We start from the raw sequence: 14,929 nt of genomic DNA on the forward strand, positions 1-14,929 counted from the left end.
TAGGATCATTGTCTTTCGGCAGGACCCACCTTCTGTTGAGGTTCAGTTCATGGACAGATGCGCTAAAATTCTCCTGTAGTATTTTTGACACAATCCAGAATTTTTAACTCCATCAAACAATGGCAAGCTGTCCTGGTCCAGGACCAGTAGCAGCAAAACAGCCCCAAATCATGACATTGCTGCCACCATGTTTCACAGTTGGGATGAGGTTCTTATGCTGAAATGCAGTGTTTGGTTTTTGCCAAACATAACATTTCTTATTTAATAATCCATAGAGATCCATTTTTGCCTTGTTGTTCCACATTACTTCAGTTCTGGCTCTTTCAGGTGGTCTTTAGAAAACTTTGAACAGACAACAATGTTCTTTCTGGCTTTTTTGTGCATTTAAAAAGAAATACATTCATGGCAGAGGGACAGTAAATGTTGCAGGGTGCTGTAAATAGTCACTAAAGAAAACCTTTTTTTTGATCTACCACTATTTTACCATTGTCATAATTACATATAAAAACTCAGAAGGCACGTGTTGGTTCACTGGTCCTTTTGGATAGTATATAAAATCTCTTTTTTTGTGTTGCACACATCACGACCCCTGGTTCCTTTCACCACCACTGTAGAGAATTTCTAAAATTGTTTTGCTACAATAAACCATTTTCACACCAAACCACTCTGAAGGTCTTTTTTTATTTACATCTCAGTCACGGAAAAATGCAGAATTTTTGAACAATTTGGAATTCCTCTCTAAAAGCTGGAGCAGATATCCACAGGACAGCGCAGGGTCTCCCGCAGTGACCCCTCCGCTGCAGCAGGAGGCAGAGGGCGCAGTTCTGTCTGTGTGTCTGTCTGTGGGAGGAGTTTAAAGTGTACCGGAACAGCTCCTGATGAGACGAAGGCGGAGGTTGGATGAGCAGGACTGTGTGTGACTCGTCTAAACAGATCCCCGTTGCAGAGAGATGGAGGAGCTGAGTGTGATGGGCTGCTCTCAGTTTAATGTGGAGCTGAAGACTCTCGTGGACGCGCTGCTGAGGGATGTGTGCGCGCTCGCGGCCCGCTGGAGCGCCGCCCTGCAGCAGCAGATCTCAGCCAGTCAGAGCGAGAACCAGGAGCTGAGGCGCAGGCTGCACGTCCTGGAGGAGACCCTCTCTCACAGGACGCGGAGGGAGAGTGTGGCGCACCCGGACATACAGGACAAACTCCCAGAGCCTGACTGCGGTGAGGAGGGTTTCAGAGAAGCGCACGGGTCGTGTGGCCTCATTAGTGATTGCGCATTACTATTGTTACCCGATTTACTTTCTCCTTTTCCTTATTTTTCTGCCGGATTGTTGTCCGCCAACTCACAGCCCGTTCCAGCCAAGTGAGATGTCATAGCAACCACCTAGCAAGCAACTGGCAACCGCTTGGGATATAATAGCAAGTGCTTAGCAACCCCATTGGATACCCTAGGAACCACCTAGCAACCCCCTAGCATCAACCTAGCAACCACCTGGAGTACCATAGCAACAACCTAGTAACCACGTGGGATACCATAGCAACGACCTACTAGGACCCTAGCAACCACATGGGATACCATAGCAACTGCCTAACAACAGCCTAACAACCACTTAGGATACCATAGCAACAACTTAGCAACACCTTAGCAACCACCTGGGTACCACAGCAACCACCTAGCAACACCTTAGCATCCATCTGGGACGCCATGACAACCACCTAGCCATACAATAGCAACTGCTTAGCAACTCCCTTGGATACCATAGGAACCACCTAACAACCCCCAAGCAACCACCTAACATTAACCTGGCAACAACTTGGATTACCATACCAACAACCTAGCAACCATGTAGGATACCATAGCAACAGCCTAGCAACCACCTAGCAACACCTTAGCAACCACCTGGGTACCACAGCAACCACCTAGCAACACCTTAGCATCCACCTTTGACACCATGACAACCATCTAGCCATACAATAGCAACTGCCTAGCAACTCCCTTGGATACCATAGGAACCACCTAACATTAACCTAGCAACAAGTTGGATTACCATAGCAACAACCTAACAACCACTTGGGATACCATAGCAACCACCTAGCAACAACTTAGCAACCATCTGAGACACCATAACAAGCACCTAGCCATACACTAACAACTGCTTAGCAACCCCCTTGGATACCATAGGAACCACCTAGCAACCCCCCTAGCATCAACCTAGCACCAAGTTGGATTACCATAGCAACAACCTAGTAACCACGTGGGATACCACAGCAACACCCTAGCAATCACATGGGATACCACAGTAACTGCCTAGTAACCACTTAGCAACACCTTAGCCACCACCTGGATACCAGAGCAACCACCTAGCAACACCTTAGCAACCATCTAAGTCACAATGTTAAAGGTGGTTAGAGCTTAGATTGTTGCTGGCACTCATCCAGGAGTACTAGTCTTGTCAAAGTTGTTCCCATCAGTGCTCACAGGACCAGGACAACAGAAGTGTTTAATGCCTTTAAAAGAATCACAGAAAGATATTATTACAAATATGTTGCCTGAGACGCCCTTTCAGGGCGGAGGGGTACACACAGGGTGTGAGGCAAAGTAGTTAAAATAGTCCCCAAAGATTTTACCATTATCATCATTACATACCAAACCTCAGAAGACGTGTAGGTTCACAGGTGGTTTTGGATATTTAATGAGATGGTTATATTTGTGCTGTAGATCTCACAGCCCCTGGTTCCTATCACCACTGTAAAGAAATCAGAGCCAGTACGTCTCTCTACAGTTAACCATTTCACATCAAACCACTTTGAGTGACTTTAGTTTCGGGCAGAAATTTTGAAAATTTGGTAAAATTCGCACTTTAAAGCAGCATGCTTGGACGGCTAGCTGGAGAACAAATATTTCAAATAGCAATAAGAACAATATTCCAGACTTTAGAGTTAACTGACTGGTATGTTTATATGATACAATTCAACATTTTCCAAACACATTACAGGGTTTGATTATATTTAGTAGGGATGCATGATGATATCAGAGTTGTGTTGGTATCAGCAGATATTTGTTGATATTATTATTATCATCGCCGGACTGATTAGTATATGACCAGTATTTCAAATTGATAATTGATGATGTATTTATTAAATTCCAGAAGAGCAGAATGTTTAGGGGATGCCAAAATATGTGTGTTTGATTTAATTTACTGCACCATTAATCTACAAATAAGTGGTGCAGTTCTCTGTAATGTAAATACATGTGGATTTGGTTGCAGTGTTCACATATTATAAATGTGGGTATACTGGCATCAACATCAATGTGTATAAAAAATGATATGCATATATATGACAAATATTACATATTAGCACAAGCCCAGAACCCCCGATTTGATGCATTTCTACTATTTATTTAGGTTTGCATGAATCAAACCCATTCCTCCTGAGTTACTACTCTATACTAAAAGAATAAAATATTATATTATTATATTTTATTATATTATATAATCTGACATAAGTTGTTTTGACTGAACTGTTTAGTTCTGTTTTCTTCTTTTAAAATTACACCAAAGGAAACTACTAAATAGTGTAAACAATAAGACAGAAAACATCTCTAGGAAGGAATCAGCTCTAGGAAGCTGTTTATTTAATTGTTATGGATTTTAAACTGTTCTTTCAAACAATCTGAAGCACCCAGTAAATGACATACACTGTAATCAGCTACTAGATCCTAAATACGATGAGGAAAGTGCACAAAGTAGAATTTAAAAACTATAAACAAACCCCTTGGCAACAATGATGCTGTTATTTTGTGGACTCAAATGTTATAATGGATTTAATGCTCATTATCTATCAATACTTTTAACTCCAAAATGCAATATCATGGTGTATCAATATCCATAGTATACCAATATAGATGTAGGCATACCATTATAGATATACCCAGCTGTAATGTTAATGCTAATAACTGCACTTTAGAAACAGCTTTTTACTTTGGGCATTCTCAAAAAGGCATTAAAGGTACATCAAGCACGAATGTGAACATGATATGTTGGCAATTTTTAATGTCAGTTCGTCAATTTTATTTCTCCTTTTTATTTTCTTCAGAGTGTGCAAAAAACACAAATATGGAGACTGAACATACAGATCTCAAAGTAGGTCAGTGGGTAAGTATCAGTCGAGTATTATCTGAAAATCAACAAACCTTAAAAAGCCATTAATCAAATTGTGTGTGTTTCTTCTCATGTCTTGAAGTCGATTTTCCACAAATGACGCTTCTAGTTAGCTCTTTAAAGTATCTGATGATCAGCAAGGTTTAATGTTCATATATGTGTAATTAGCAAGCTAGTGTTATGAATTCCTTTTGCATTCTGGCTAGTGGCATTCTCTCTCAGACAGTGTTAATGGAGAGATTCTACTGGGAGAATATCAGGACACTGGTACTTCCTTACTGAAGAACTGTAAAACTTCTGTCAGGTTTGTTGCTGAGTTTGTTTTTTTTTGTTACACAACTTCTTATCTACTTGTGTGGTCCTGCAGAGGAGGATAAAGGAGGAAGAGGTGGAGATATCTGTTACTGGCAGAGCAGTGCACAGTCTAGATGGTAAGATCAGTGCACAAATCACTCATTTAATTCAGGTTTTCTTGTGATTCATGGTATCATTATGTCTGACAGGGACAAAGTATTCTTTAAATTCTAACTGACCCCAGATTTTGAGTCGTTATGTTGGTATTTGTTTCCTTATTTAATTTTCAGAAAGCTTTATCTTTTTATAACATTTAGAACCCACCAGAACCTAGAACACTCAGTTCAGAGTTGGTGGCTCATTTATCTCCGCTTTAAACCAATTTCTTTTTTCATAAAAGCAAGAGAAAATGGTAATTACCTAACAGTGGACTTGATATTGACAGAAACAAAATATATATGTTAAGTTCTCCAATATTTATGTAAAGCTCATTTAATGATGAGTTTCTCATTTTTAAGAGATGCGACAGTTGAAAACTGACAATCATATCAGTCAGTAAAGCACCATTTAACTAAAACTACTGCAGTACAAAATTAGTACAGTCATGTGAAATAGTTTGAACACACCTGGTCAAATCACGGTTTTATAAATGAAAATAAGTTAATACGTCCTCTACACTGATGTGTCCACTACAGATCCAAAATATTGCATTTTTTCTGCACATTTCAGTGCACAGTTTCTATTTAGTTAAATATATTGGAAAAAACAAAACCAAAAACATAAAATGTGCCATAGCTACAGGTGACATTTTTTTTTCCCCCAATATTTTAATGTCAGCAAATAAACATGAATTGTGTTTTTATAATGAGTAGTAGTGTGTTCTCTGTAGAGAATATATAACTTATTTTCACTTAGAAAATCAACAAAACACCTCACAAGAGGTGCCCAAACTTTTGCATGAGACTGTATAAAGTTGTTTCTTCCTTTATTATCGGTTTTCTGGCAGTAAAAATGCAGTATGTAATAAATGCTTCTTCATACTTCTTTCTTACCAGCATCACGCATTGATGTACTTCATACTACTACGGATACTGAAGAGAACTGTCAGCTTTTGGACCTGAAGACTGAAATTGAGGGCAGCACTGAGCCTGAGATCCGAGAGCCAGAATCAGAGCACAATGTAGACGACAGCGCAGACAGTGAAGACGATGCTCAGGACTGTTTGGTTGTTGATGACGACTGTGAGGCTGAAGATCAAAGCACACACCATGGTCACCTCTCTCCACCTAAAACAGAAGAGGAGGAGAAGGAAGAGGATGGAGAGAGAGATGAAGAGCAGGAACAATTTGGCACTTCGCACTTATTGATATCTGATCTACAGCGTAACTCCATACCTCTGCCTAATAACTCTACCAGCTCAGACTGCAGCATGTTTGTAATGCTGGAGGGAAACACTAATGTATCCACTACAGATCTGAACGATCAGTATTCCGATTTAGCAGGGAGAGCCTCAGGTCCCTCCAACAGTAAGAAACAGAAAGGACCTAGATATATTTGCAATATATGTGGGAAAAGTCTGTCGTCGAAATATTCTCTTACTGTTCATTTCACGATGCACACTGGAGACAGGCCGTATGCGTGCACACAGTGTGGAAAGAGATTCGTTAACAGGACTAACCTACAGATCCACCAGAATATCCACACTGGAGCAAAACCCTATGTCTGCACGCTCTGCCCCAAGTCCTTCGCTGACCCAAGCCCTTTCGGGAGACACATGAGGATGCACAGCCGGGAATTACAGCAGAGCAACCACAGTCCTAAATGTCAGTTCATTTGTAATATCTGTGGGAAAAGTCTTTCAACCAAACAAGGACTGTCATACCACATCACGATGCACACTGGTGAAAGGCCCTACACATGCACTTGGTGTGGGAAGAGTTTTGTTCAGAAACATAACTTAAAAATCCACCAGAATATCCACACTGGCGCAAAACCCTATGCCTGCACTCTCTGCCCAAAGTCCTTCGCTGACCCCAGCAGTCTTAAGAAGCATAAAAGAATGCATGTGTAGAGTTGAAATTAAGACTGAAGGTTTAATGATTTGGATGGAAATTTTAGATTAGACATAGATTATAAGTCCAAAAGTTTGTGGACATGTGCTCATTTACATTTCTTCAGAAATCGAGGGTGTTAATAGTGAGTTTGTCTGTCTTTGCTGCAGTAACAGCCTCTAGGAAGGCTTGTGAGGATTTGATTGCATTCAACCACAAGAGCATTAGTGAGGTCGGGTACTGTTTAAATAGGTCTGATCACAAACTCCATTCCAACACATCCAAAAATTTATTGGATGGAGCTCCATAACTCCCGAGAACAGTTCCACTGCTTCACAGCCCCATGCTGTGGGGCTTTAGACCCCTTCAACTCACACCTAGGATTAGATGCACAGATCTTAGGTTCATGTGCAGCTTCTCCAGAGTGTCTTATTCTTGTGACAGTTTTCCATGGGAATTGCACAATTATACATCTTTAAGGGGAATTCTGCTTATTTCTCAAATTTTCTGCATTGTAGAGAAAATTCCAGACTCTGATTTCTTTACAGCGGAGGTGTTAGGAACCAGGGTGGTGAATTTTTTTTTTGAAACATAAGGTTGGTAACTGTAAAATAGTGTTAAATCTGAAAAAATACATTTTGTTTAGGTACTACTTTGCCTTACAATGGCCTACATGTACCTCTCTGCCATGAAGAGATAAAAAAAAATGGCCAAAAGCTTTTCTAAAAACTGCTGTAGGACAATGTCTCAGGCATCAGAGTGTTCACATCCATTTCATAGAATAACTTTCTCTGAGTGAGATTTTAGAGACTTTACATGCTTCAGAGGTCTGTAAGTTTCTCGTGTCAAACGACTGCATGGCTTTGAACCATTTAATTTTGCAGAAATTTTGAAAAAATGATGGAATTTCACTTTAAAGTGGCTGTTTAGAAGACATGTCTGGATACTTTTGGACATATAATGCAGCTGAGTTCACGTTTCTGTTAAGTTTTACAGTATTCTGTTGTCTTCATTAGCAGTAAGTCTTTGAGCAGTTTTACCCTGATTTCTCTCAGTGTTACTGAACTGATGTGCAGTCACCAAACCTATTAGTGGATGATTTCACTTTCCTGTAGTAGCAGTTGATACGTATATAGATTATGTTGTTTTTTTCTGGCAACCTCACCACACTTAGCGGTTCTCCTGTTTTGGTTTTTAGACTGGTTAATATATAACGACATGATTTTCTGACTTTGCGCTGGTTCTTAATCTTAGCTCAAAAATAAAACCTAATAGGCTACTTAATGCGGTTCTCAGCATGTTCTGTTCTAAAGGAGTGAAAATCAAATTAGCAGACTTTGATCTTTATCTGAGCCAGGAATGGTCAGCTGTGGGCCGTATTCATGAAGCTCTGAGTAGGACTGCTGATCTGGGTCTATTCCTGTCAGTAAAGTCAGAGTAAAGAAGACTGGAATCTGATCTTTGAAGATGTGTGAATGCAGGCTTTTTTTTCTTTTTATAGAAAGAATTGTACAGTGTTTTTCAGTCGTTGCCCTTAATAGACATTAAAAAATCATCTACAGTCAACTGTGAGTCTCTGAAGTCTCTGAAAGTCTCGCACTAGCAAGAAGAGCCTGGGTTTGATTCCCCGGCCAGGCACCCAGGGTACCCCATGTGTGGAGCCTGCATGCTCTCCCAGTGTCTGCGGGGGCTTCCTCCCACAGTCCAAAGACATGCTGTCAGGCGAACTGGAGGTGCTAAATTGCCTCTACGTGTGAATGTGATGACCCAGGAGGAGGATAAGTTGCATAGATTGTGTGTGTATGTGAGAGAGTGAGTGTGTTGCAGTAAATGCAGTAAAATAGGACTAACTTTCCTCTCTTTACAATGAAACATGCAGTTGGTCAGTGTTCAGTGTGGTAGGGCTTGACAATATCCCCGATATGTTCAGTTGTATTGACATAATTGACCACGATAGCGATATATATTGTTACATTATCCAGCCCTACCATACACCTACTTCAAAGGATTAATATTTTGGTTTAGACCTGTTAGCTAAGGGTAAAAAAAATATATTACTCAATTACAAATCATTACTGGACCGGGATTAGTACTGTATAAGCCCACGTTTTAAATATGAAATATCGCGCAAGATAACATTTGACAAGACTGGAAACACTGGACGTCTTTTATCTCGGCTTTCTGCGTGCAGTTTCTCCGCTCGGCCAACAGGCGGCGCGAACCTCAGTCACTGCTAGGACGATAAAGAGAGAAGAAGAACACAGAGAATAAGGCTGTGTCCCAATTGGGGCACTTGTGTGCTGTGTACTCTTACACTATCTGAAGTACAGAGTCACTCTGGTAAGAACTCCACAGTATGATGATGATCGGGGCTCAGAAGAGCAGGTGCTGCTTGCGGGGCTAAAGTCCTGATCTGACTGAAAAACATGAAAATGGACTCTGAAATGTGCTTTTACAGTGAAAAACCTAGTGCTGATTTAAGGGGTGAATATCAGTGTAGATCTGGGACAACAGGGAGGTGGAGTTGGGCATGAATCATTCCAAGCTATAAAACAAACATATGTTAAAAGAGACATTAATGAGTAAAATTATCCCCAGACATCACAGTATAATTCAACACTGGCTGTTTCTACCTTGGTGACTACAATATAGGTAAGGGGATGAAAAGTTCAGTTAAGTGTGAACTGTTGCACACTAGAGGAGGGGTGTAGAGAAGGTTGTATGCCTCTTTGTCTCTTCCTCGTGCGTCTTAATGAAATGATCGTTTTACATAACTCACCTCTAAATACATGCACATTATAAGCTGTGCAGTTAAAGCATTAAAATGAAATTAATAAAAATGTTTTTTTCCTGGTTCATTTAAATAAATTAATATTTAAAAGCAAACAGATAACAGTAACAATTAAACTGTACTGGTATGTATTCAACAAATATAGCAGAAATATATGTGTGATCCATACATTATGCATGTTCAATATTTCAGACTTATTTCAGACACGTATGTACACAACATATATGCCCATATATCAGATTTCCGTCAGTGTTCTGTCCTACTGCAGCACTTGATCTGCAAAGGGCCTGAGTGGCTGCAGGTTTCCATCCCAAACAAGCACACCTGATTCTACCTGTTTATTCAGGGTTTTTTATGGTTTTAGCCTTCAGACAGTTGATCATGTGTGCTGTGAAGGAGTCCGCAGAGCCACGACGGACCTCGGCGGATCAAAGCGGATCCCCCAGTTCTAGAGCTGTACCGCCCTCCAAGTGCGGAAATAGAATTCTGGCCAGGCGAAGCTGGAGCACTAGGTTGGTGCCCTAAGTAGGACAAAGACGCGCTTATTAGAGCACAGCCGAAGGGTTCCTCGCCGACGTCTTGTTGACTGAAACTGCTTCAGAGAGCTGAGAGCGAACTCAGTCGTCTGTTAAACAACAGTTCTGAGCGGATAACTTGTTGAATGTGAATTAGTTCCTCTTTTGGAGAGAACAGTGCTCTACAGAACCATGGTGGAGTCCCATTTTCAGATCCAGCTCACCGCCATTCTGGACGTGTTGATGAAGACAGCGGTGTCGGACATCTGCGCTCTGGCCGACAGCTGGGTTCAGTCTTTACAGACGGAAATCAGGAGAAGCCAAAAGGAGAATGAGGACTTAAGACAAAGACTGTACAGCATGAAACAGCAGCCTCCGGCTAAACCACCGCAGGAGGAGAGCCGGAGCAGCGAGGCCGAGGAGGCCGCTAGTGGTGAACTGAGTGACGGTTAGTAGGAGAGCCATCACCGTGAAAGCTGTTAGCTGGAGGTGTTGTGAGTGTGGCTCCTCAGCTGTGGTCTGCATGTGAGAGTGGAAGAACACTCCGGAAGAAGTCCAGAAGTGTCCGGACATTCATTCTGAATGAGTGAATTCAGCTACTTTAAGGCGCACTCGTTGCTAATACAGGTGTTTACTTGCTCACACACAGTTTGTACAATGTCCATAGAGAAGCATTGCCAATAGATGAGGCTCTCTGAAGCAGATCATGAGCCTGAGATCACCATGCCCAATGCCAGGCCTCAGTTAAAGGGGTATAAAGCCCCCCAGCATTTGGCTGTGGAGCAGTGCTTCCCAGTCCTGGTCCTGGAGGCACACTGCCCTGCACGTTTTAGTGTAAGGGGTTGTTATTGAGCTAGTCTGGCCTTCCCAGAATGATCTTGGCACAAAGATGTTCTTAAATGGTAGAGTGAGGATTACAATGAACCAGGTAAGATGATCTTGGTTCTAAGACATTTCTAGGAAACTGGGCCCAGATTAGTTGGATCAGGTGTGTTGGAAGCAGTAAAAACACAAGACGTGCAGGGCAGGGTGCCTCCAGGACCAGGGTTAAGAAAAACACTTCTCTGGAGTGATGGAGCCCCATCCAGTATCTTTGGGATGAGTTGGAGTGGAGTTTGTGATCCAGAACTGATCATCCAACATCAGTACCGGACCTCACTAATGCTCTTGTCGCTGAATGCAATCAGATCTTTACAGCAATGTTCCAACATCTAGTGTAAAGCCTTCTTGGAAGAGTAGAGGCAGCAAAGAGGGACAAACTCGCTATTAATACCCTTGATATTAGAAGAATCACTAGAGGAGCAGGTGTCTAGAAAATGTGGAGAGAACTTTAGAGAACAGCAATGACTGGAAATGGGAGCTATGATTAGCAAGAATGGAAAACAGGACAATCCGTCAGCTTTTTTAACAGCAGAGCCAAGTCCTCAGGGATATTTACCATCAATCAGCTTTGCCCCAGCAGTTGACTCTGGATTTTCCAGTCAGCTTCAACAATCCTCCACCCTTTTTCACAAAATCTAGAGGGTTTGTAAATCTGTAGAACTAAAGACTTCTCACAAATATAGGCCTAATGAAAGTCCAAACGTTTAGATACCTGCTCATCCAGCAGTGCCATTCTGTTGACCGTACATTTCTAGGTAGACTATACAAACTGTGTTTGCACCTCTGTCAGTAATGGATGGGTAAAGTAACTAAAGTAGCTGAATTCACCACTTAGAAGGGGTGTTTAGATACGTTTGGTCATAAAGTGAATTTCCGTTTTTTAAGTGTCAGGACTGCAGTCGAACACAAGGAGGCAGCAGCTGTTAACTCACTGTTAGTGAGTCAGTTTTCTTATAGGTGGGCCTGCACAATATGGACAGAAGGTCATACTGTATTCATATTGCTCCAAAAGGTGATTGTGTGCCAGAGAAAGGACAATAATAAAGAACAGAGTGTTTCAAACTGCACATCAGACAGAATCATTACAAATCTCACTGCAGATCCCAGAACAAATGACTGGTATCTGCTGATGCGCTGCTTATGCAAGTTTCAGGATTTGCCCAGACTCCTGACTGTTCATTTTTGGTCAGATGTTAACCAAGCAGTCTTTTATTATTTGATTGTGTCTGTTCTTTTCTGCAGACTGTAAGGAAATGGTGGAAAACTCAGAGACTGAATCTGCAGTGCCCAAAAGAGGACAGTGGGTGAGTGTTTAAAGTCATTTTGGTGTAAGACGGATCCAATCGAACATAACACGAATATGCCATAACATAGCAGCAGATTACAGCTAAATTTAATTAGAAACAGAGAAGAGAAGAGGTTTTTATATCATTCACTGTTCTGTTTATCAGCAGACATTGTCTCTACAGTCAGGGGTAATTCATAGAATTAGAAACAATGTAGTGGATTTGGATTTGATGCAGAAGTGGAGAACCCATTAGAAGGTAGCAGGTCCTTTTAGGCTTGCACTGATATCCAGACAGGCAACTGAAGTGAAACATGGAGTCTTGGCACTAATGTGTTTATTTATTTTCTTTTTAGTGCGTCGTGCTGCAGAAATGGAACCCTGCACTAGTAGGAGCAAAAGCGGAGGTGATGGACAGATCCATTAGCGAAAGAGAGGAGGAAAAGCTGGATGGTACGAATGAGCCTAAGAAACTCACACCACTATTTATTAAAATATAATTACCAATAAATCAGTAATTTTATTTACATTGTCAGTAAACGGCAGTTAAAACATCAGCAAATTTGAACCAAGTGGTAAGATGTGATACAGTGAGCCTCTGTTGGTGCTGTCATATCACAATATCCTAACTCCATTTTACTGTGTTTTTTTTTAACACACAATTTTAAAACATCAGCTGGTTTTTCATTCAGTAATGTTCTCTCACTACAATACCCAGCATGCATTATGCATATCCCTCATACTGGAAATCTCAATGGTATCAACAAATCCTGACTGCAAGTCTAGTCACTGATCTACAGACTAAAACAACCAAGTTAGCATTATTGTAACTCTTCAATCATTAAATCTTTAAATCATTTTTACAAAATGGATACCATAGATAAGTTTTTTACACTTTTAGCCATAAAAAAGGAGCCAAACGGAGGCACCATATCTGAATAGTCAGGTAGTGACCTTGCTAACTTTTAGGCTTAATCTCATTAATCTTCTCATCTCAGTCATTTCTGTTGTCAAACACAATTATACTGTTGTAATATTTAGTGACCTAGTAGTACATCAGAAGGGTTTTTTCCTAATCTTTCTACCAAAAAATCTAATGCAGCACCACTGCAAATCAAGATATGAGTAGCCATGTTTACAACACAGATTATTAGATTATTTTATGGAATTTAGTACATTTCTCTGTGATTCTCTGTCCCTAGCAACACCACCTGATGCAGTTTATACGCCTGTTTGTCCAGAAATGGAAGTAAACCACCCACTTTATGAAATCAAGACTGAAACAGAGAAGGCTCTACCTGCTCTCCAGAAGTCAGAATGCAGTCCAGACATCAGTGCAGACTTTCAAAATGAGCCCGAAGAACCTGCAGTGATGAGTGAAGAGAATGAGACAGAAAGCATTCAACATGTTCCACAACCTAAAAGAGAAGAGGAGGAAGAGTTTGACATCTCCTGCCTGCTGACACCTAATCTACAGCTCAATTCCACACATCTGCTCAGAGAGAACCATACAGAGTCTATAAACTCCGACTGCAGAAGGAATTTCAAATTTGGACAGAGATTTTAATTTATCAGTGCCAGCCCCAAATGAGGAACATTTTTCAGAAAGAACCTCAGTTTCTCTAACGTGTGATAAACAGATAGGGGGTACGTTTATTTGCAATATCTGCGGGAAAACTCTGACGACCAAAAGATCATTTATTTGTCACTTGAGATTGCATACTGGAGAGAAGCCCTTTGCATGCACTCAGTGTGGAAAGAGATTCGCCAAGAAATTTAACCTCGACATCCACTACAACATCCACTCTGGAGCAAGACCCTATGTCTGTACTCTCTGCCCGAGGTCATTCGCTGACCCAAGTGCTTTTGGAAGACATAAGATGATGCACAGAAAGAAATCACAGCCGGACTCCTATAGCCCTAAGTGTAAATTCATTTGTAACATATGTGGGCAGAGTTTTTCATCAAAACCCTCACTTGCTGTGCATTCTAAGTTGCACACTGCTGAGAGGCAGCACGGTGTACAGAAGGTTTTGCTCAGAAACATGCATTAAAAATTCACTACCCTACACTGCAGTCTCTGTCTGGGGTCTGGTCAGAGATCTATACTAGAAAAGTATACTTTCACATTCTGTTTAAAGCTTGTTTATGTGTCCGTCTCCTAATTTAAACTTCATAACAAAGCCATGAGTGGGGATAAAGAGACACCCAGAAAGTGTTCAACTGCTTCAAAGAAAACAAACGATGGGACGATGGGAACATTTCCCATCATCTTCAATCATCAGTGACCAAAATGTTTACGGTTTTTGTATTGTTGTAGTATCGTTAAATAAAACGGGCATTTGATACACATTTGTATATAGTTATTATATTCATAATCCTTTTATTGAACTTCTTGTATTTCTTTATATCACTAGAAATCAACTACAATAGAAATAAATGTATAATTTTACACACCTATCAGAATTATTACAGTTTGAAACAGTTTGCTTGTCTTTGGGTTTTCTTTAAAACCTGTAATCATCCCATCCTTTGTTGACCTGTTATTACTCCATATCGCAAAAAGAGTTTTCATTGTTTCATATGTTGGATAGAGGATTTAGAATCAGCTGCTGTTGACACTTCTTTCATCTTTTGTTTGTCCACTGTTTTTTGGGAGAAAAAGTTCGTTGTCATTTAGTAACCTGGAAGTTACCGATACGTGAATATTGGACATAATAATGGCTTTTCTAGTGTATAAAAAAACAGCCAATCAAAAGTAAAGCCTTCTCATTAAAGATGTGTATGTATTTTTAAATTAATTAGAAATACATTATGTTGCCATGTCAGTAACAATGAATTAGGTTCTTCATTGTGTTTGAGTTCATCATAGACTGGAGCAAAATGAAACGTGCATCAATTGTCCTTCTAACAAGTCCTGCTGCTGCGTTTTGATTACATTTGTTAATCTTTAATGCTTT

General features: G+C 40.6%; 2 protein-coding genes across 2 annotated transcripts; both read left to right on the forward strand.

The window, feature by feature from the left end:
• The first annotated feature begins 883 nt into the window (after positions 1-883).
• On the forward strand, positions 884-8,052 carry LOC118821347 (zinc finger and SCAN domain-containing protein 12-like). Its single transcript, XM_036589922.1, has 4 exons — positions 884-1,209; positions 4,087-4,145; positions 4,519-4,582; positions 5,501-8,052. Exons 1-4 carry the CDS (start codon positions 951-953, stop codon positions 6,514-6,516), a joined length of 1,398 nt encoding a protein of 465 aa, XP_036445815.1. The 5' UTR covers positions 884-950; the 3' UTR covers positions 6,517-8,052.
• Positions 8,053-9,844: 1,792 nt separating this feature from the next.
• Positions 9,845-14,303, forward strand: LOC118821398. Its single transcript, XM_036589991.1, has 4 exons — positions 9,845-10,250; positions 11,927-11,988; positions 12,326-12,422; positions 13,172-14,303. Exons 1-4 carry the CDS (start codon positions 9,995-9,997, stop codon positions 13,534-13,536), a joined length of 780 nt encoding a protein of 259 aa, XP_036445884.1. The 5' UTR covers positions 9,845-9,994; the 3' UTR covers positions 13,537-14,303.
• Positions 14,304-14,929: the final 626 nt, after the last annotated feature.

Source organism: Colossoma macropomum, unplaced genomic scaffold, assembly GCF_904425465.1.
Source record: "Colossoma macropomum unplaced genomic scaffold, Colossoma_macropomum, whole genome shotgun sequence".
NCBI lineage: Eukaryota > Metazoa > Chordata > Actinopteri > Characiformes > Serrasalmidae > Colossoma > Colossoma macropomum.

What these genes read in the sequence shown, in the direction of transcription:
- LOC118821347 (XM_036589922.1), top strand. Translation starts at nt 951, where the DNA reads ATGGAGGAGCTGAGTGTGATGGGCTGCTCTCAGTTTAATGTGGAGCTG. An exon ending in ACTCCCAGAGCCTGACTGCG is followed by an intron (nt 1,210 to 4,086) that starts GTGAGGAGGGTT and finishes TATTTTCTTCAG; the next exon opens with AGTGTGCAAAAAACACAAAT. An exon ending in AGCAGTGCACAGTCTAGATG is followed by an intron (nt 4,583 to 5,500) that starts GTAAGATCAGTG and finishes CTTTCTTACCAG; the next exon opens with CATCACGCATTGATGTACTT.
- LOC118821398 (XM_036589991.1), top strand. Translation starts at nt 9,995, where the DNA reads ATGGTGGAGTCCCATTTTCAGATCCAGCTCACCGCCATTCTGGACGTG. An exon ending in TGCCCAAAAGAGGACAGTGG is followed by an intron (nt 11,989 to 12,325) that starts GTGAGTGTTTAA and finishes TTTTCTTTTTAG; the next exon opens with TGCGTCGTGCTGCAGAAATG. An exon ending in AGAGGAGGAAAAGCTGGATG is followed by an intron (nt 12,423 to 13,171) that starts GTACGAATGAGC and finishes CTCTGTCCCTAG; the next exon opens with CAACACCACCTGATGCAGTT.